Source organism: Typopeltis vanoorti, chromosome 10, assembly GCF_054136105.1.
Source record: "Typopeltis vanoorti isolate ZY-2024b chromosome 10, IOZ_Tvanoo_1.0, whole genome shotgun sequence".
NCBI lineage: Eukaryota > Metazoa > Arthropoda > Arachnida > Uropygi > Thelyphonidae > Typopeltis > Typopeltis vanoorti.
The window spans coordinates 52,650,038-52,671,001 of record NC_143558.1 but is presented as its reverse complement, the minus strand read 5'-3'; the positions used below and the strand labels follow the sequence as shown (position 1 = coordinate 52,671,001).

The window sequence follows — 20,964 nt, the reverse complement described above, 5'->3', positions numbered from 1 at the left end:
GGACAGAGGGACGAATTCCAGATGATTGGAGTAGGGCTCTCATAGTACCCATATAGAAAAAGAGAAATGAACTGAATGTGAGAATTACAGAGGTATTTCCCTACTGAGTGTTCTTGGTAATTATGCAATTATGCAAGTATACTTTTGAAACATTTGAGAAGGATTTGGAAGGGAAGCTTGGAGAAGAACAAGCTGGATTCAGGCCATATAGAGGCTGTCAGGATCAGATTTTCACATTATAAAAAATAGTTAAGAAATCATGGGAATACAACAAAGATCTGAATTTAAGTTTTGCAGATCTGGAAAAGGCATATGACAAGGTGTCAAGAGAGAAGCTATTCAAAATGCTACAGTTGTATGATGTCAATGGGGCATTATATCAAGCAATACTTAGTCTTTATTTGAGTTGTAAGGCAGCAGTTAGAATTGAAGGAAGTACAGGAGGATAGTTTAATGTTAAATCTGGTGTCAGACAAGAATATACATTATCCCCTCTGTTATTCATTATCTATATGGGTCACATTATGAAGGAAAGTGGTATTAAATCTGATATCAAAATTGGAGACATTACTCAGTTCTTTACTCTAAACATGCAGATCATGTTATACTTCTAAATAAATCCACTACAAGTCTGCAAGATTCCCTGAATAAATGAATAACTGTTGTAATAGATATGGTATGAAGGTCAGCAATAACAAGAAAAAGACAATGAAAATAGGCAGAAGCATTGAAAATATCAAAGGACCTCCTAGATGAGTCTTCATGGGGTATTGGGTAATAATAATAATAATAATAATAATAATAATAATAATAATAATAATAATAATAATAATCTCAGCTCTTTACTTTATGCAGATCATGTTATACTTCTAAAGAAATCTGCTAAAAGTCTGCAAGATTCTCTGACTAAATGAATAACTGTTGTAATAGATATGGTATGAAGGTCAGCAATAACAAGACAAAGACAATGCAAATAGGCAGAAGCATTGAAAATATCAACTGCATTGTGAATGGAGAACCTATAGAACAAGTAAAACTTTTCTGTTGCTTAGTCATGATTGTTAGTGAAGATTATTATTATAATTATTTGACACCTCCAGGGAGTCCAAAGACTCATCGAGGGAGGGCACCTACTCTGTTTCCACCACTCAATCAATCCACTGACTGCAACTACACCACGTCATCTACTGCCGGCCACCACCGCTAGTATTTCCACAGACAATCACAAAATCCATAACCACGATAGGATTCAAACACAGCCTTTTGGCTGGAGAGCAGATATGCTATCCACTCGGCCAGCTAGGCTGCCAAGATGGTAAATTAAATACAGAAATAGACAACAGAATCAACAAAGCTGGTATGGTAGGAAGTCAACTGAATAAATTTATATGGAATAAGAGAGAAATTAGTCCAAACACTAAATTAGCTGTATACAAAGCAGTGTTCAAACCAATTTTAACTTACGGATCTGCGAGCTGTGTTAGAAATAAAACACTTGACCAAAGACTAGGGACCACAGATATGAGAGTCCCGAGAAAGATTAGGAGTGTTAACAGATGGCATCAATGGCAACATCATATTAAAAACAAGGATATTAGGAAAGAACTTGACATTGTTAGCAGCCATGAATGTGTTATCTGAGCTAATCTCAAGTGGTATGGTCACTTAAACAGAATGGGGGAAAAAAGATTAAAACAAGTGTTCTCTGCCAGGTTGGTAGGAAAAAAGACCCACAGAAAGAGAAAAGAAAATTGTAGATAGGAAGTTAGTAATGATGTAAATTTCATGTTGTACTATTATATCCTGTACACCCTTGAGAGTACATGTCAGGAATTTGATGATGATGATGATGACAGCAAAACGTTGTCAAGCTTTTGATGGCATTTTTTAGATATTTCTGTTGGTATTCATGTGCTAACTCCTATTTTCCATTTCTTTGTATATTTTCCACTTCGAATGTTTATCCTGCCGGTTAGAAATTATCATCATCATTATCAAATTCTTGACATACTCTCAGGAAATGTACAGCATGTGATAGTAATACATGAAAAAGTTATATCATTACTAACTTCCTATCAACAATTTTCCTCCAAATTAATCTGTTAATTGTCAAGATGCCGATATTATCAGATCTTAAGTTTTTGTCTTCTAAGGTACTTGTTAATGTATTATTTAACCTAGATCTTGGTCTTCCTCTGGATCTTTTTTCTGCCATCCTAGAACACTTATTTTGCTATCCTTCCCAGCCAATGCTAGAGGTATAAGAAACAAGGTGGATGAAATGGTTGCATTAATTGCATCTGTTCACCCAAAGATTGTCAGAATAAGTGAGACATGGTTAGATGAGGATGACATCCTGACAGGAATAGAGATGGAAGGGTATGATATGTTTCGTGAGGATAGAAGGGTTAAAAGGGAGGGTGAGTGCTATTGATGATAGAGAAAGAGTTAAGTCCATACAAGGTAGAGGTGCAAGAGGGAAATAGGGCCAGTGGTTTTGAGGCAGTATGGTGTGAGATAGAGGTGAATAGAATCAAATACTTGGTGGGATGTTGTTATAGACCTGGTAATGTGGATGGTGGTGATAGTGAAATGTATAGTCAAATTAGCCAAGCAAATAAAAAAAAGGGTGATCATTATGGGTGATTTTAATTATGGCAATATAGACTGTAATGATGAGATAGCAACTGGAAGTAAAGAAAATGAGTTTCTTCAGTTTTTGAGGAATAACTACCTCAGACAGTATGTAACAGAGGGGGGCACACGAGGATTAAGGGTCTTGGATTTCGTCATCTCATCAGAGGATGTAATTATAAATGAGGTATCAAATCATCCACCGATTGGTGAGAGTGACCATGAGGTGATTACCTGGGTGGTTGCCAGCAGTGCAAGGACCCCTGTGAGGAAAGGGTATATGTGGAACTACAAGGGGGGGGGGGGATTATGAAGAGCTCAGGAGATAGCTTGCAGGTGTAGCATGGAATGAGGAGTTAGCTGGAAAAGAGATCAATGCAGATTGGGGGATTTTCAAAAACTATTTAGTAGATGCAATGTCTAAATGTATTCCAAGGGTGAGAAGGTTAAATAAGGTAGGTGTGAGATGGATGAATAAAGAGATTAAGCATGCAGTACAGAGAAAAAGGGCATTGTGGAGGCAACATAAAAGAAGTGGAAGTAACCAATTTAATGAGGTCTACAAAGACCAGGCAAGGAGGGTGACTTGGTTGGTGAGAGTAGCTAAAGAGAGGTATGAACAGCAGTTAGCTAATAAAGCCAAAAATAATCTGAAGGAGTTCATTCGATATGTAGCTAGCAAAAGAAAGAATGATTATTGAAGGATGACATTGATTGGAGGAAATGGTATAAAGACAGCTGTTGCAGAATGTGTGGTGGATTTACTTAATGAACAGTTCATAAAAATCTCTCAATCTTGTGAATGTGACTTCATGGAGAGATTGAGAGCAGTTGATGATGGAGGAGAGACTGACTGTAAGTGAAGAAGAGGTGTTTGGGGAGTTGAGTAAACTAGATGCAAATAAGGCTGTGGGACTTGATAATATATAACCACATATTCTGAAAGAATGTGCCAGGGAGTTCACACCTGCCTTGACATATTTTTTTAATACAAGTCTTGCACTTGGTCAAGTTCCTAAGGAGTGGAAGGAGTTCAAGATTGTGCCACTTCATAAAGGAGGTGATCGAACTGAAGCATCAAACTATAGGACTATCTGTGTGTCAGTGTTGTGGTTAAGTTGTTGGAGAAGCTTGTGAGAACTAGGATCCAGAGTTGGATTGATGACAATGGTATTATCTTTGATGGACAGCATGGATTTGCTAAATGGAGGTCCTGTTTTAGTAATCTACTTACTTATTACAATAAAGTGACTGCTTCCTTGGACAGAGGAGAAGGGATACACAGTAATATACTTGGATTTCGCAAAAGCTTTTGATAGAGTAACTCATGATAAGTTGACAGTCAAACTAGAGCAGATGGGGTTGGATATTAGATTATTGCATTGGATTGGAGACTGGCTATCTGATAGGTATCAACAAGTTGTGTATGGGGGTGCAATATACAGGAAAAGTTACACAGCCCCTGACCCCTGAGGCACTAGTGGAGTGCCTCAGGGGTCTGTTTTAGATCCATTACTGTTTAACTTGTATGTTAATGATATTGGCGAAGATTTCGATGGAGATATTCAATTGTTTGCAGATGATGCAAAGTTGGGACGAACCATAAAGAGTAGTGAAGATGTTGTGGCCTTGCAAGAAGACTTGAATAAATTGAGTGATTGGGCAAGCAAATGGGGATGTGAGTTCAATGTTGTAAAATGTAAGGTTTTAAAATTTGGAAAACAAAGATGGGATGCAGAATTTATGCTTGGTGAGAATATATTGTTGGAGGTAGAGGGAAAAAGAGATCTGGGGGTGATAGTGGATAAGGATCTAAAATTTAGGGGACACCGCCAAAATTGTGAAGACAATACAAAGACTTCTGGGAATGATGCGGAGGACACTAACGTAAGGAGATTCTTATTCCATTGTATAAGGCTTTGATTAGGCCACATATGGACTATTGTGCCCAGATTTGGTCACTGGGTTTTCAGAAGGATGAAGAGATGTTGAAAAGGGTCCAAAGGCGACTGACTAAGGTAATTTCTGACCTCTGGAATGTTGAGTATGAGGAAAGATTGAGAAGATGTAATTTGCAGAGTCTGGTGGAGAGAAGGAAGAGGGGAGATATGATAGAGAACTACAAGTTGGTAAAGGGTTGTTATAAGATCAATGGTGGAGAAGTTCTACAGAGAATAGTGGGAGATCAGGGGAGAACCAGAGTTCATCCCTGGAAACTGTATAAAGAGGGTGTGAGTAGGGGAGTGAGAGGCAGGTTTTTTTTGTGCAGAGTTGTGAATGATTGGAATGTCTTGCCTGAGAGTGTGGTGTCTGCAGGGAGTTTGAGTATGTTTAAGACACGGTATGATGAGATGTGTGTGTGTGATAAAAGAACCTCCCAGATGAGTCTTTGACTCCATGAGGTCTTGGGGTGGTAATAATAATAATAATAATAATAATAATAATAATAATAATAATAATAATAAAAATAATATTACTGTTTAGGTGACCATACCACCAGAGATTAGCTCTGCTATCATTCTTGAATGCTAACAATGTCAAGTTCTTACCTCATATCCTCACATTTAACAGGATATTGCCATTAATACAATCTGTTCACTCACTAATCTTTCTCAGAACTCTCATATCTTTTGTCTCCAATCTTATTTTTAACCCAGCTTTCAGATACATAAGTTAAAATTGATTTGAACACTGTCTTTTATATGGCTAGTTTAGTGTTTTCACTAAATTCTCTCTAATTCGAGAGATAGTTATTCGACTTCCTACCAGACCAGTTTTGCTCATTCTGTTATATATTTCCATATTTAATTTGCCATCCTCTCTAAGAATTGTGCCTAAATAGCTGAAATGTTTTATTTGTTCTATTATCATAGTTTATGTCTTTTTACTGCTAATTTTCAAACCAAATTTATACCAGCAGTTATTCAATTTAGTCAGGGAACCCTGCAACTTATGTTAGATTTATTTAGAAGTATAACATCTGCATAAAGAAAAAAAATAAAAAACTGAGATTAACATCTCTGGTTTTGATACCTCACTTTCTTTCATAATGTGACACATATAAAGAATGAATAACAGTAGAGACAATGTACACCTTGTCTCCCACCTAATTCAACATTAAACCATCTTCCTGTACTTCCGTCAATTCTAATAGCTGACTTACAACTCAAATATAGACTATATATATATATATTGCTCAATATAATGTTTTATCTACACCAGGGATTCTCAACCTATGGTACGCGTACCACTGGTGGTACGTGAGCCACTGTTTGGTGGTACGAAAACAGATTTGCTTACTGGTACATATAATGTCTTGAATTAAATATAATGGTATGCCACTGGAAAAGGTTGAGAACCCCTGATCTACACTATATAACTGTAAAGACAACCCCTCTTTAGTCTGAAGCAAGATTGTTCTTCTCCAAGCTTCCCTTCCATAATTTTTATTACGTTTTGCTCAAGTATACTTGACATAAAACAACATAAACTGCACAGCACAGGTTCCAAGGGAGTGAAAAGAAGGTAAAATTGTTCCACTGCATAAAGGTGGTGAGTAGTGGAGGAATAAGCTATTAACAACTTTCTCCATTATTTTGTGGGGGACAGAGGCGATGGAAATTGGTTGGTAGTTTGACGGTACACTTCTATTGCCCTTTTTTTTTGGAATAGGATGGATATGAGATTGCCTCCACAGACTGGGATAAGCACCAGATTTGAGGGAAAAAGTGATGCTAGAAGGTCAGCTTTATCTTCAAGAGCGGTAACAGTGGTACCATCAGGATGAGAAAGAGGTGGAAGTGCAGGAGAGCAGAAGTTGTGTCCAGTGGCCTTAGCAAGGGACCAGAAGGCACAACTTTCATTCAGGCAGGAAGCAAGTTTTCTGATGTTTGCCTTTATGAAATTGGATTTGGATCTGCTGATGAGAGATTTGCATATGTTGCATGCTTGGTATAGGCAGAGTAGGAAGCTGGAATTTACGATGTGAATGACACATGGTAAGCTGAATTTTTTCTTAGACTACTTTTATACATTTTTGGTATACTAGTATATACTAGCATACTTTGTTGACGTAACAAGCTACCTGGACGTGTGTTTATGTTCCATACTTGATCCAGCCACAATTGTACACCTTCTTCATCCATTCAACCTTTCTGATTGGCACGAACAATTACACCTGGTTGAAATTTCATATGCTTCGGAATTTTCTTCCTTTTAAATATCACCGTCGGCTTTAATTTGGTTCTGTCTGCCATGCATGCTAGAACAACGGTAAAATGCGTTTTTTCATGTCTGGTTGTTTTTATGAAGACACCCTTTTCACCAACTGAGGTTTCACCAGGCATATCAAAGTACATGGGCATCTCATCCATATTGCCAATTTGAGAAAGTTTATATCCATGACACTTCCGTAATTTTATGATAAATTTAAGGAAGGACTGAACTTTTTCTTCAAGCTGCTTTGATAACTTCTGCACAATTTTTGTTCGGTGTGTCGTAATGTTAATGCTTTGCGTTCCATAAATCTGTTGCACCACCCAGGCGAAGCAAGAAAAGATGAAATACCTGGTGTGTCCTTGAATTTACCATTCTTGAGTTGTAGAGCTCGAAAACGAATTGCATTTCTTGCTACTATAATGCCATCTTGTCGTTGCATCAAAATCCATTCATTTAGCTCTTCTTCCAGTTCTGGAAACGATGCTATATCTCCACGACGGGCACGTTTCGTTTTGGGGATTTTTTCAAGACTGTCTTTTTGCTTACACCAAAGTCTAATATTACTCTTTACTACCCCAAATTCTCTCACAGCAACACTGTTACTTCAAACTGCAAGACATACAATTTAAATCCTGCTTCAAAAGATGAACGTTTATGTTTCTGTTGGCTCATTTTCAGGCTAGGTTTGTTTAACGAATAATATTTAAAATGAACTGTGGTTAAACCGATATACCTAATTGTGCTCTATCTATCTCACTGTGCGTTATCATTTGGCGACTGAGCGCACATTTATGTGCAGATACGATGCGCGCACGGTCGCCGAACAAGCAAGTGGGTCAAGTAGATTTGGTTGCATAGGCATTAGGTAGTATATATTGTGTGTGCAAGTCTAATAAGATGTTATATTTTTTAGGATCCGCATATAATGCGAACCCCTAACTTTAAGTAGTATTTTTTACCATAAATTTTTCGCATTATACACGATAATATATGGTAGATTACTAAAATATGACCTCCCTTTAGCAAATCCATACTGTCTATCAAAGAAAATATCATTGTTGTCAACCCAATTCTAGATCCTATTTCTCATCAGCTTCTCCAACAACTTAACCACAAAATCTGACACACAGATAGGCCTATAATTGGATGCTTGAGTTCTATCACCTCCATTATGAAGCAGCACCGTCTTGCCCTGCTTCCACTCCTTTGGAACTTGACCAAGTGCAAGACCCATTTTAAAAAAATATGTCAAGGCAGATGTCAATCCCTGGCACATTCCTTCAGAAATATCTTTTGATATATTATCAAGTCCCACAGCCTTATTAACATCAAGCTTGCTCAATTCCCCCATACACCTCTTGCTCACTTACAGTCAGTCTCTCCTCCTCCATCATCAACTGCTCTCACTCTCTCCATGATGTCACATTCACAAGAATGAAAGGCCTTTATGAACTGCTCATTAAGTATCTCCATTATATGTTCTGCAGCAGTTGTCATTATACCATTTTCCCCAATCAATGACATCCTTCCATAATCATTCTTTTTTTTCAGAGGCTGCATATCGAAAGAACTACCTAGGATTCTTCTCGGCTTCATTAGCTAACTGCAGCTCATACTTCACTTTTGCTACCCTTACCAAACAAGTTACCCTCCTTGTCTGGTCTTTGTAATCCTCATGGAATTGGTTATTACCACTTTTCTTATGCTCCTCCATAATACCTTTTTTCTCTGCATTGCATGCTTAATCTCTTCATTCATCCATTTCACACCTCCCTTATTTAACCTTCTGACCCTTGGAATACATTTAGACATTGCTTCTACTAGATAGCTGTTGAATATCCCCCAAGCTGCAGTGATCTCTTTTCTAGCTAACTCCTCATTCCATGCATGCTACACCTGCAAGCTTTCTGCTGAGCTACTCATAATCACCAGCCTTGTAGTTCTACATATACCCTTTTCTCACAGAGGTCCTCACACTGCTGGCAATCACACAGGTAATCATTTCATAGTCACTCTCACCAACTGGAGGGTGATTTGCACCTATATTTCACAACTTCAAATCCAATCTCTTCAATAGACACTGATATCTCAAACAGGTTTAAACAGAGATGAGAAAATGGTTCTATAAACAATCTAAAGAGTTCTATTATGATGGCTTTGAAAAACGTTTTGCACAGAAAAGTGTTTTGAAAGGGAGAGGCATTCTGCTGAGAAACAGCATATGAAATTAAAGTATAGACTTCAAACTATTTTTTTCCATTTATTAATTGTTATTATTATTATTTATTTGGTAACCTCCATGGAGTCAACAGATCCATCATGCACTCATCAATAGACTCATTATTTATTTCACTAATATATCTCTTTTGGTGGGAAGATATCATTATTGTTATTATTGCGGGTATCTCCATGGAGTCAGTAGACTCATCGCGGGAGACCCTAACTATCAAAACAATATCAATCACTGAATTCATTTACAGATGAAGAACTCACAACTGAGACAGGCAATGCATTCCACTCATTCACCACCCTCCAGGCAAAAAAACTTGTTCTCACACCCTTGTTAACTACACTTTTCTTTAATTTCCAGGGATGACTTCTTGTTCCTCCATCATTATCACAGAGCTGAAACATTTCCCCTGCATCAATCTTATAAAAACCTTTTAGTAACTTAAATGTTTCTATCATATCCCCTCTTCTCTGCCTATCAACCAACAGAGGTTGGTTGATAGGCAGAGAATCCACAGCTCTCAATCTATCAATGTAGGAGCATTTTTTACATCACTCACCAACTTAGTCACTCTCCTCTGAACCCTCTCCACAAATTCCTCATCTCCAAGGTATCCAGGTGACCAGTCCTGAGCACAGTAATCCAAATGTGGAAGTATCAATGCTTTATAAAAGGGAATAATTAACTCTTAACTCTGGATGTTAGTGTGTTCTTCAATAACCAAGTAATCCTATGTGCAATCTTGGACACTTTGCAATGTGTACCCTGAACTTCATCTCCCTATCTACCAACATCCCTAAGTCCCTAGCTTCATCAATCTCTTGGAGTACCGTTCCATCAATGTAGTACACCGCTGATAATATTTTAATCCCAAAATGCATAACTTAACACTTTTGCACATTGAACTGACATCCATTTCCTTTTGCCCATTTTACCAGCTTATTTAAATCATCCTGCAAACTCCCAACATCAGCTTGATTTTTTATTGTGCTACCCAACTTTGCATCATCAGCAAACAATTGAATATCTCCCTTTCAGCCATTTCCTATATCATTTATGTACAAATTAAACAACAATGGCCCAAGCACAAAGCCCTGAGGCACACCACTGGTCACCTGCCTCATCCTGGACTCTGTTCCTCCATACACCACCTTCTGGTATCTCTCCCTGAGCCATTTACCTATCCATATCACCAGTTTAGTATCCATCCCCATCCGCTCCAATATATGCCATCATAATGGTGGCATTACTCATTATTCACACAAGGTAGTCTTTTATATAATCTACAACTGCTGGAGAATATAGTAGTGAAAGATTTAACTATGATATGAATAAAGTAGCTAATATTTTCCAGAAATAGCACTGACATTCAGTGACTGTTACTGTTATCAATGACTTGTAGCAATTGCAGTCAGTAACAAAATTAAAATACAAACTGAGTCATTATAAGTCACTCAATTTTCAATCCCTTTCAAATTATCATTCAACTTTATGTGATTACTTGACCATCTCTCAATTTAGTTGCATTTGAATATTATTTTGGAGTACAAATTAAATAAGATCAAACTTAAAAGTAACCTGTTCAATGAAATCCTGAAGTCGTATTTTTATCTGCATTTCTTTTTCTGGCATAGATGAGATAAGCCCAACATCTGGACTTGAAGGACGACTTAATGATGTTGTTGCTTCTACACAACCCTGAACAGCTGTTTGAAGCTGCAGTTTTGCTGCCATCAGTTTATCTAGAAGATCCTGTTATAAAAAAAAATACCAACCTATCAAGCAAAATTTAATATTTTTTGTAAATTAACTAAAGTTTAAATATTTATTTATTATTATTATTATATAATACCTCCAGGGAGTCCAAAGACTCATCGAAGGAGGGTATCTACTCTACAACTCTTCATCTCCACCAACCACAACTACCTTCATCATCTATACCAATGTCATCTACTGCCAACTACCACCACCAGCACTAGTATTTTCACAGACAAACATCTATGCCCACAGCGGGATTTGAACCTGCAGCCTTTTGGCTGGAGAGCGGATATGCTAACCACTCGTCCAACCAGGCCGGCAATTATATAACACTGAAAAAAAAAAAAAAAGCCTGAATACAATATGCCTGAATTTTAATTTACTGCTACTTTCTTCACACATCCAGAAGTTAGGACGTTCTATGTGATAACACCATATATCCCCATTAAGAACAATTCTAATCTTTCACCAAACAGTGAAAGAGACAAACGTTTGCCTCTCTCTCTCTCTCTCTCCAGTGTTTATTAGATTCCATGTGGGTCTACTTGAACATACTTTGGACAGCCTGTGGTGAAAAAGAATTAGGCTATTTTGACTACTTCAAAAGTTCAGTCTATGATAACAGGCTAAATTTTAGATGCAGTTTTAAACATGAATGCCCTTCAAAGAAAGTTCAGAGGTCCTGTTACACCCAAAAAAATTTAAATTGGAATGATTGTCTCTTGATCCTAAGAGGCTGGGAGATTATCATCCTCAACAATGTAAAAAATTATTAATTATGTATTTTATTTGATACAGTTGTTTGCTGATGATTGAATACTGAATATAGGATTATTATTAATACTACATTCGGTATTGAATCATCAGGTGAGGTAGAGATCCTGCAGGATGATTGAATAGACTGCAGTATGGGCAAAGAATATGGAAGTATTATTATTATTATTGTATGGGGACATTCATGGAGTCATATAAAGACTCATCATGGGAGACCAAAACTTTCTACATAATATCTATCCTACTTCTCCTTGAACCAATTAACAGACAAAGTACTCACGACTGACTCTGGCAACTCCATTTCATTCATTCAACACTCCAAGCAAAAAAAAAAAAAAAACTAGTCCTCACACTCTTACTGACAACACTATTACTTAACTTGCAAGAATGACCTCTTGTTCTGTCCCCCTCTAGCCAAGTGCTGAAACATCTCCACTGGATCAAGTCTATGAAACCTTTTAAGTAACTGAAATGTTTCTATCATGTCTCCTCTTTTTTGCATAACAAACAACTTTTGCCAACATGCTATTCATGATCCCTACTCTCCATCTAGACTGATCACCATCATGCATTGGCAACACACTGTTATCTTTCACTCTCCTTGACAACCTCCTGATATCCATCTTGACATTTTCCTTATGTACAACCAAGTCAAACAACCACCAATAGCTCATTTGCTCATCTGCTTCTCATATCTAATGTATCAATAATCCTGCTAATTCTCCCTCCTGGAAAACACACATTATGGAAACTCTCTTTATAACACATCTAATAATGGAATCTCCATACATCGCTAGACTCAAGTCATTCATCACCTCTTTTTCCCTGACTTCCTTCATTCTGTTCTTTTGCACTCTTTCATTCTTATCCACCAAACTTCTCATCTCACAATGGATATGTCTCATCTCATTTCTCATTCTGATAAATTCATTTTTTTAAGTCTTTCATCCAGGCAATTACACTATATATCAGTCTTTCACTTGCTTGTTTCCTCATTCCCACTTTCCTTTGATTCTACAGTGTTACTCACTTTATATGGAACAGATATGATGTTTCTGTTCTTTTGCTGTTGATGACAACAGAGGATCTGTAGCAAAAAGATGGACATACAAAGAGGGAATTGCAATGGTTTTGAGATTATACAGTGGATAAACTATTTAGGGAAGTGTTGCTATAAGCTTGAAATATGACAATTAATAACAAAGAACTGCATGGCAAGCTACATCTGCAAACTGGCTTTAAGTAGACCGATTTGCAAAATATTCACTCTTCTCTTGAAAAATAAATAGAATTGTGATCAGTATGGGTAATTTTATTTATTGTAATATAGAATGCAATAAAGATAAATTGTTTAAACAAATAAATTGCTTTAAGATACAAAAGCAATTCTTTTTTTCTCCAACAAAGTTCACATGGAATGAGAGTCTTGGATATGTAATTTCATCACATGATATTATTATTATGAATGATATCATGTCTATTTCCAGTAGTAAGAGCCATTATGAGGTAATCAACTGGGTGCAGACATCTATAATGGAATTACAAGGCCAGTGATTATAGAAAAGTCAGGGATGAGCTTAGTGTAAGAGCATGGGATGAAGAGTTAAGTGGAAATAAGTGCAACATCCAATTTCACAAGAGCAACATGTAATGTGTTCATTCATATCATCAAAAGATAAAACAAGATAGGCATAAATGGATTGGGAGGTACAATAAGTAAGAAGAAGAAGAAGAAGAAGCCAATCAAGCCAAGAAAAAAAAATCATAATCAATTTAGTTTAATCCTTTATCCAAGTGTAAGCAAACAAAGTTTGCACCTGAAAATATCTTCAGGACTGAGGTAAGGTGGACATCCCTTGGTAACTTGTAGCAAAGGTGGATCAAGCTGGATCAAGGTGGATCTAACCAAGTGAAAAATAAACTTCCAACATCTTTCTCTAAATCCAGAGTAATTTAATAATAAGGTGGTACACTGGTTGTTAACTCGTATAGATAAAAATGACCTCTCCATTGCTTCTGGCTTAGTATCACCACTCTGGGACTGCCTCCCACTGACGAGACCTCAATAAAGGTCGAAACCGGTCTGGGGTATTGGCCCTTCCCTTAATGCATAGCAGTATACATGTCTGCAAGATGTGCTTTGCATTATAGGAGACACTGAGACAAGGAGTGGTGAGATCTTGATCCACCTTTGCTATGAGTTGCCATGGGATGTGCCACCATACCTCAGTCCTCCTGAAGATATTTTCAGGTGCAGACTTTGTTTGCTTACACTTGGATAAAGGATTAAAGTAAATTTATTATAGTCTAACCAAGTGAAAAATAAACTTCCAACATCTTTCTCTAAATCCAGAGTAATTTAATAATAAGGTGGTACACTGGTTGTTAACTCGTATAGATAAAAATGACCTCTCCATTGCTTCTGGCTTAGTATCACCACTCTGGGACTGCCTCCCACTGACGAGACCTCAATAAAGGTCGAAACCGGTCTGGGGTATTGGCCCTTCCCTTAATGCATAGCAGTATACATGTCTGCAAGATGTGCTTTGCATTATAGGAGACACTGAGACAAGGAGTGGTGAGACTTGATCCACCTTTGCTATGAGTTGCCATGGGATGTGCCACCATACCTCAGTCCTCCTGAAGATATTTTCAGGTGCAGACTTTGTTTGCTTACACTTGGATAAAGGATTAAAGTAAATTTATTATAGTCTAACCAAGTGAAAAATAAACTTCCAACATCTTTCTCTAAATCCAGAGTAATTTAATAATAAGGTTGTACACCAATTTAATAATATGACCTCTCCATTGCTTCTGGATTAGTATCACCACTCTGGGTCTGCTTCCCACTGACGAGACCTCAATAAAGGTCAAAACCGGTCTGGTAGTGGCCTTTCCCTTAATGCATAGCAGTATACATGTCCGCAAGGAGATACTGAGACAAGGAGTGATGAGATCTTGATCCACCTTTGCTACGAGTTGCCAAGGGATGTACCACCTTACCTCAGTCCTGAAGATATTTTCAGGTGCAAACTTTGTTTGCTTACACTTGGATAAAGGATTAAACTAAATTTATTATATTATAGTCTAACCAAGTGAAAAATAAACTTCCAAAAAAAAATCAGGTAGTCACTTCAATATGGGCACAGTAGAAGAATAGTAATGGAAGGACGATATTAGTTAATAAAAATGGATCCAGTACTGTAAATTTATTTGATATATTTCATTAATAATTCATCATGGTATTATGTTCTTATAAGTATGATATCATATCAAGCAGATATCAAATTTAGGGAATGGTGGAGCAGGAACTGGTAGAAGTGAGAAGGAGCTGTATGAAGAATTAAATACACTTCCTCTTCACTTTCATATTCCTCTTCTGCCAGTCCAGTCCATAAGGAAATTGGAAATAGGAAATGCTAATAAGGAAATAGGACTCAGTAACATAGCTGCAGGTTTTAAGTAAATGTTCCAGGAAGTCATCAACAGTCTTTACAACAGCCTCACCATAGGATGCTCTCAAATGAGGAGCTAGAGAGCAAAATTTTTCCAGATTATAAAGGAGATAATAAGAATGTAGCTTGCAATTAAATATGTGTCTGGTGTTGTCATTAAGGAGTTAGAAAGGTTGAAGAGGGACTGGATGATCCAAATTTTTAGTTGGTAATAGCAAGATCTTTTGTGATGGTCAGTATATGGATTTCCTAAGGGGAGATAATGCCATTTTTGGGTCAAGTTTTTGCAGCTTACATATGCATCACAATGGTGAGACGTTTTTTCCCCCTTGATGAATTGAAACAGGCATATTTTAAAATAAACACTTAAGGACAGCTAACTTATGTGAAATGATTTATTTCATATTGAATTTCCAGATACCTAGATCTTGGATGAATGACTAGAGACAAAATGGCTTCCTTGGTTTTGGACAAATAATCTCATGCTGTTAGCAAATCTATCACTTTCAAAAATACTCTCTTGTTCAGTTTTATACTGATGATGCCATTTGGTAAACATTTTATAATGGAATAAATAATTTCTTACATTTTTTATTCTTATTTATTCCTTCTAAGAGAAAAATGTATTGTGTAGGAGAGATGTATGAAGTCAGAATATTTAGAGTTTACAAATGCCTTGGAAGATTGCCACCGGAAGAGTTAGCAAATAAACACTGTCATATAGGATTAAATAAAAAAAAATTGCTAAGTCAGAAAGAACAGCCTATCTGATAGGAATTAACAAGTTATGTATGGGACAGACAAGAGCAGAATACCATAAAAGTGATAGTCTATAGAGGTGTGCTGCAGTGATCAATTTTAGGACCATTATGGTTTAACTTATGATAATAGTAAATGATAATGGAATTGTTTGCAAATTTGAAAAGTTGGATACATGGCACTATGAGGAGTATGCCAGCTTAAATCTATGTAGAAGGATTTGGACACTTTCTGTGGAATAAATCAGTAAGATAATTGAAAGTAATAAATTTAGTTTAATCCAAGTGTGAGCAAACAAAGTTTGTGCCTGAAAGTATCTTCAGGACTGGGGTCAGGTAGCACAACATCGGGCAACTCGTAGCAAAGGTGGAACCAAGCTAACATCGCTCCTATCTCAGCATCTCCCATAATGCAAAACACATCTCCTTGCGGATATGTATAATGTTATGCATTAAGGGAAGGGCCACTACCCAGACTAGTTTCGACCTTTATTGAGGTCTAATCAGTGGGAGCCAGACCCAGACGTGGGGATACCAAGCAGAAGCAATAACAAGGTTATCTTTACCTATAGGAGTTGCCAAAAGGTGTGCCACCTTTTTATTAAGGTGGCACACCTTTATATATTATATATATAGGATTACTAATTATATGAAGAGCGAAAGGCTTCAATTCGGTGACATGAACTTATTTAAGTTAAGGGATGTTGCATCCCATATTGTTTCTTAGTCGAATAAGAAACTCAAAGAGTTTTATGCCGAATATAGAAACTATATAAAGTTTGGTAGTGTAAACTGAGGCAACTCATAGAAAGGGTGGAGCAAGTTCCGATCACTATTCTTGGTATTTACCCATAATGTGAACTTAGCTCCTAGGAGCTGTATTACTGTTCTACATTATGAGAGAAGGTCACTACCCAGACCGGATTCAACCTTTATTGAGGTCTCATTAAAGTCTCATTAGGTCATTAGGTCAGGTATTAACTAGGTCTACCTACTCACTGATGAGACCTCAATAAAGGTTGAAACTGGTCTGGGTAGTGACCTTCTTTCATAATGTAGAACAGTAATACAGCTCTTAGGAGCTAAATTCACATTATGGGTAAATACCAAGAATAGTGATCGGAGCTTGCTCCACCCTTTCTATGAGTTGCCTCAGTTTGCACTGCCAAATGGGTCAGGTGCTGCTATCCAGATATTCGCTTAGGCTTGGAATCGCTGAACTTTATATAGTTTCTATATTCGGCATGAAATTCTTTGAGTTTCTCATTCGGCATGAAATTCTTTGAGTTTCTCATTCGGCATGAAATTCTTTGAGTTTCTCATTCGGCTAAGAAACAATATGGGATGCAATATCCCTTAACTTAAATAAATATATATAGGAGTTATATATAATATATAACTCCTATATATAATATTCTATATTAACATATAATATATATAATATATATATAATATATATATTATATACATATATTATATATATTTATATAGGAGTGATGTTAGTTTGTCCACCTTTGCTACTAGTTTCCAGGTGTTGTACTACCTGACCCCAGTCCTGAAGATACTTTCAGGTGCAAACTTTGTTTGCTCAAACTTGGATAAAGGATTACACTAAATTTATTATAGTCTAACCAAGTGAAAAATAAACTTTCAACATCTTTCTCTAAATCCAGAGTAATTTAATAAAAAAGGTGGCACACCTTTTGGCAACTCCCAAAAGTAAAGATGACCTCGCTATTGCTTCTGCCTGGTATCTCCACGTCAGGCCTGACTCCACCGAAGAGACCTCAATAAAGGTCGAAACTAGTCTGGGTGGTGGCCCTTCCCTTAATGCATAACATTATACATATCTGCAAGATGTGTTTTGCATTATGGGAGATACCGAGATTGGAGCGATGTTAGCTTGGTCCACCTTTGCTATGAATTCCTAGTGTTGTGCTACCTGACCCCAGTCCTGAAGATACTTTCAGATGCAAACTTTGTTTGCTCACACTTGGATAAAGGATTAAACTAAATTTATTATAGTCTAACCAAGTGAAAAATAAACTTTCAAGATAATTGAAAGCAAAAAATTGATAAAAGTGAAAAAATGATAATTGAACTTGAAAAAGAATCAAATCAGCAGGAGATTTGAAATATAAAAGGCAAGAATGATATTCTGTGTTAACATTTCATGGGGATATAATACAGAAGATGGAGGTAAGAACTGACCTTGGGAGTAATTCCAAACAAGTACCTGAAAGTGAGGGGACACTTTGCCTAAATTGTCAGTATGATACAATGATTGTGGCAATGATGAAGAGAATGGAGATTGATGATATTATGGTTTTACTGTATAGGGCCTTATCAAGGCCTTATACAAGTGGATTATTGCATACTGAGTTGGTTATTACCTGGTTTTCAAAAATATCTTAAACATTTTGAAAGAACTCTAGAGAAGAGTAATAGCAAGTCTGAGTGGCCAAGTCCATGATGCTGCTGCTATCCATTGAACAGGATGTAGGTTTCTCATTCTTCTCTTCAAAAAATTGACAGAATGTCCTCTTCTGATTGATGGAATGTATTGCCTGAGAGTGCAGAAACATGATGATCATAATAATAATAATAATAATAGCAGAGCAATCAGTGTGTCAGTTGGAGTTCTTTGAGTTGAGCAGTTATGCAAGTTATTAAATTCATTAACCAAAATCACTATAATTTGTTACATACGAGTAAATCAAATTATGAATGTTATTTGAATTCAAATAATGTCAAAAAATTCAAATAATGTCAAAAAAATCAGTACATTCAAATAATGTACTGCTGCAAAGAGCAGCTCAATCAAACTGAATGGGCAGTCTAGATTTTTGAAAATGATATGATGCCAAGAGCAGTATGTTTTTGTGGAGAAAACGTTGACAGTTTATTTATTGGGAAAAGGAGGAGAAAAAACAAACAGATACGTGTGGCTTTGCAAGAGAATTATGATATAATTATGAACTTCGAATTTTAAACTGGATATGAGGCGTACAGGGAAGACAAAGAGAGCGTGATGAATGTTATCAGGTACAAATAATTTAAATGAGCGTGGTCAGTGGTGTCAGGTGTGACAAAGGGATGAGGCAACAAGCAAAGATAATGAATGAATTGGCAGAACTGTGTAAGAAGAAGTTGCCATTTGTGAATGTCAGAATAAATGTGCTAGGCAAATATATAACTTTTATATAGAATTCCATTTTCCTCTCAAAATATCCCCCCCTAATTACACACACACACACACACACACACACACACACATGCGCGCGCACGCGCGCGCGCACACAGAGAAAGAGAGAGAAATGGTAACGGGATTTTTCTCCCATATTGAATCCTGTGATCACTTTATAATACTGGATATATTGAAAACACCCTTATAAAGATTCTGCTTGAACTACATGCATTTTTCCTGCCAAACGGTATTGTTTCCTCCAATTACAGAAGGGGTATATAGAAGAGGCTAGTTAGATAGTATATATTTAGTATTAAAAGAGAAATAAATGGAATATTCAGAATATGCAGTACTGTGTAGGTTAATTTGCTATTTAGTGCTTATCAAATTAGGCTAAGAAAAATTCTTGGAATTTTTCCGATTGGTCTAGTAGAAGAAAAACTGCTTATGAAATCCAAAAAGAGTGGAAGAAAGAAAATATTGTGTAAATATGAAAGACAAAATAGTTTCACTACAATCTTTGTGTGTGTGTGTGTGTGTGTGTGTGTGTGTGTGTGTGTGTGTGTGTGTGTGTGTGTGTGTGTGTGTGTGTGTGTGTGTTACCTTCAGGTGGTGGTGAAAGTGCTGGAATCCAGGACTGGTTATGGATGTCATTCAGAACTGGCTATGTTCTCACACATTCTAGATGCACATAATCAGTTCCAAAGGTGATACCACATCATACTCTGTGAGCAAATTTTTGAAATACACAAGTATTCTGAAGGGTCTTTTATATACATATAGTTCTTCTGGCCATTTCCCCCTCCTGTTTTTCAGGTAATAGCACAACAGATTTGGTGGACATGCGAGTAAGACCATATATGTTTCAGCCACATTCCCACCAAATTAAAGTAAATAGTCTTTGGATGTCCTACTACCTGCAAAATAGAAAGACTGGCCTGAACCTCCTTACACCATACTGAGATTGAAGCAATATGCTATGAGGGGGAAGTTAATAAGATGAGACATTGAGTTGGGTGTTGATATAGACAGGGGAATGTCAAGGATGGAGACAAAAATATATAGGCAACCTGTCTTAGTGACCAATAGAAAGGTGATCATTATGGGTGATTTTAATTATGGTAATATTGATTGGAATGGAGAGAGAGACAGCATCATGGAATAAGGAGAATGAATTTCTTGAGGATCTTAATGTAGAATGATCCTAGGCAATATGTAACAAGGGCATACACGGGTCATGAGCCTTAGATCTGATAATATGATCAGAGAATGCACTTGTGAATGGAGTGTCTAATCTTTTCCAATTTAGAAAGAGTGGCTATGAGGTGATTACATGAGTCAATGCCACTTATACAAGAACTTCTGTGAAGAAGCAATATATATATATATCATACTACAGCATCAGTGATTATGAAAAGCTTAGGAGACAATTAAAAGTTATAGTGAAAAGAGGAGTTGAATGGAAAGGAGACAGATAATGCTTGGGCATTGATCAAGAGCTATTTAACAGCAGTAATATCTCACTAAAGGTGAAAAGGCTAATTAAGGAAGGAGTAAAATGGATGAATGAAGAGATCAAGCATGATATATGAAAGATGGCGCTATGGAGGAATTGCAAAAATGAATGTTTGTAATAATCAGTTGGATGAAGAATACAAAGAAAACAGGCCAGGAATGTGACTTAGTTGAGAAAGACAACAAACATGCACTGTAAGGAGAAATTAGCCAGAAAAATTCTAGTGAGTTATTTCAATACATGGCAAGCAGGAAAGAAGGACTATGGCAGGAGGATAGTAACTGATGCAGAGGATATAAGTGAGGTATTCAGTGAGCGGTTTACGGGGTATTTCATCATTGTGAACGTAACATCATCTCAAGCCATGGTGTAGTGGGTATGGTGAAGGAGGGACTGATTGTCAGGTAACTAAGGTATATCATTAATTAAGTAAA

The 20,964-nt window shown here is 36.8% G+C and overlaps 1 protein-coding gene across 1 annotated transcript in view; it reads right to left on the bottom strand.

Moving 5' to 3' along the window:
• The window catches only part of LOC150102416 (muscle-specific protein 300 kDa-like), a 1,203,500-nt gene that overhangs the window by 303,854 nt on the left and 878,682 nt on the right, over positions 1 to 20,964 (bottom strand). Inside the window, exon 58 of the mRNA XM_090399574.1 lies at positions 10,661 to 10,834. Within this exon, the coding sequence (XP_090255700.1) occupies positions 10,661 to 10,834 (174 nt within the window). The remainder of the gene's footprint in view (positions 1 to 10,660; positions 10,835 to 20,964) is intronic.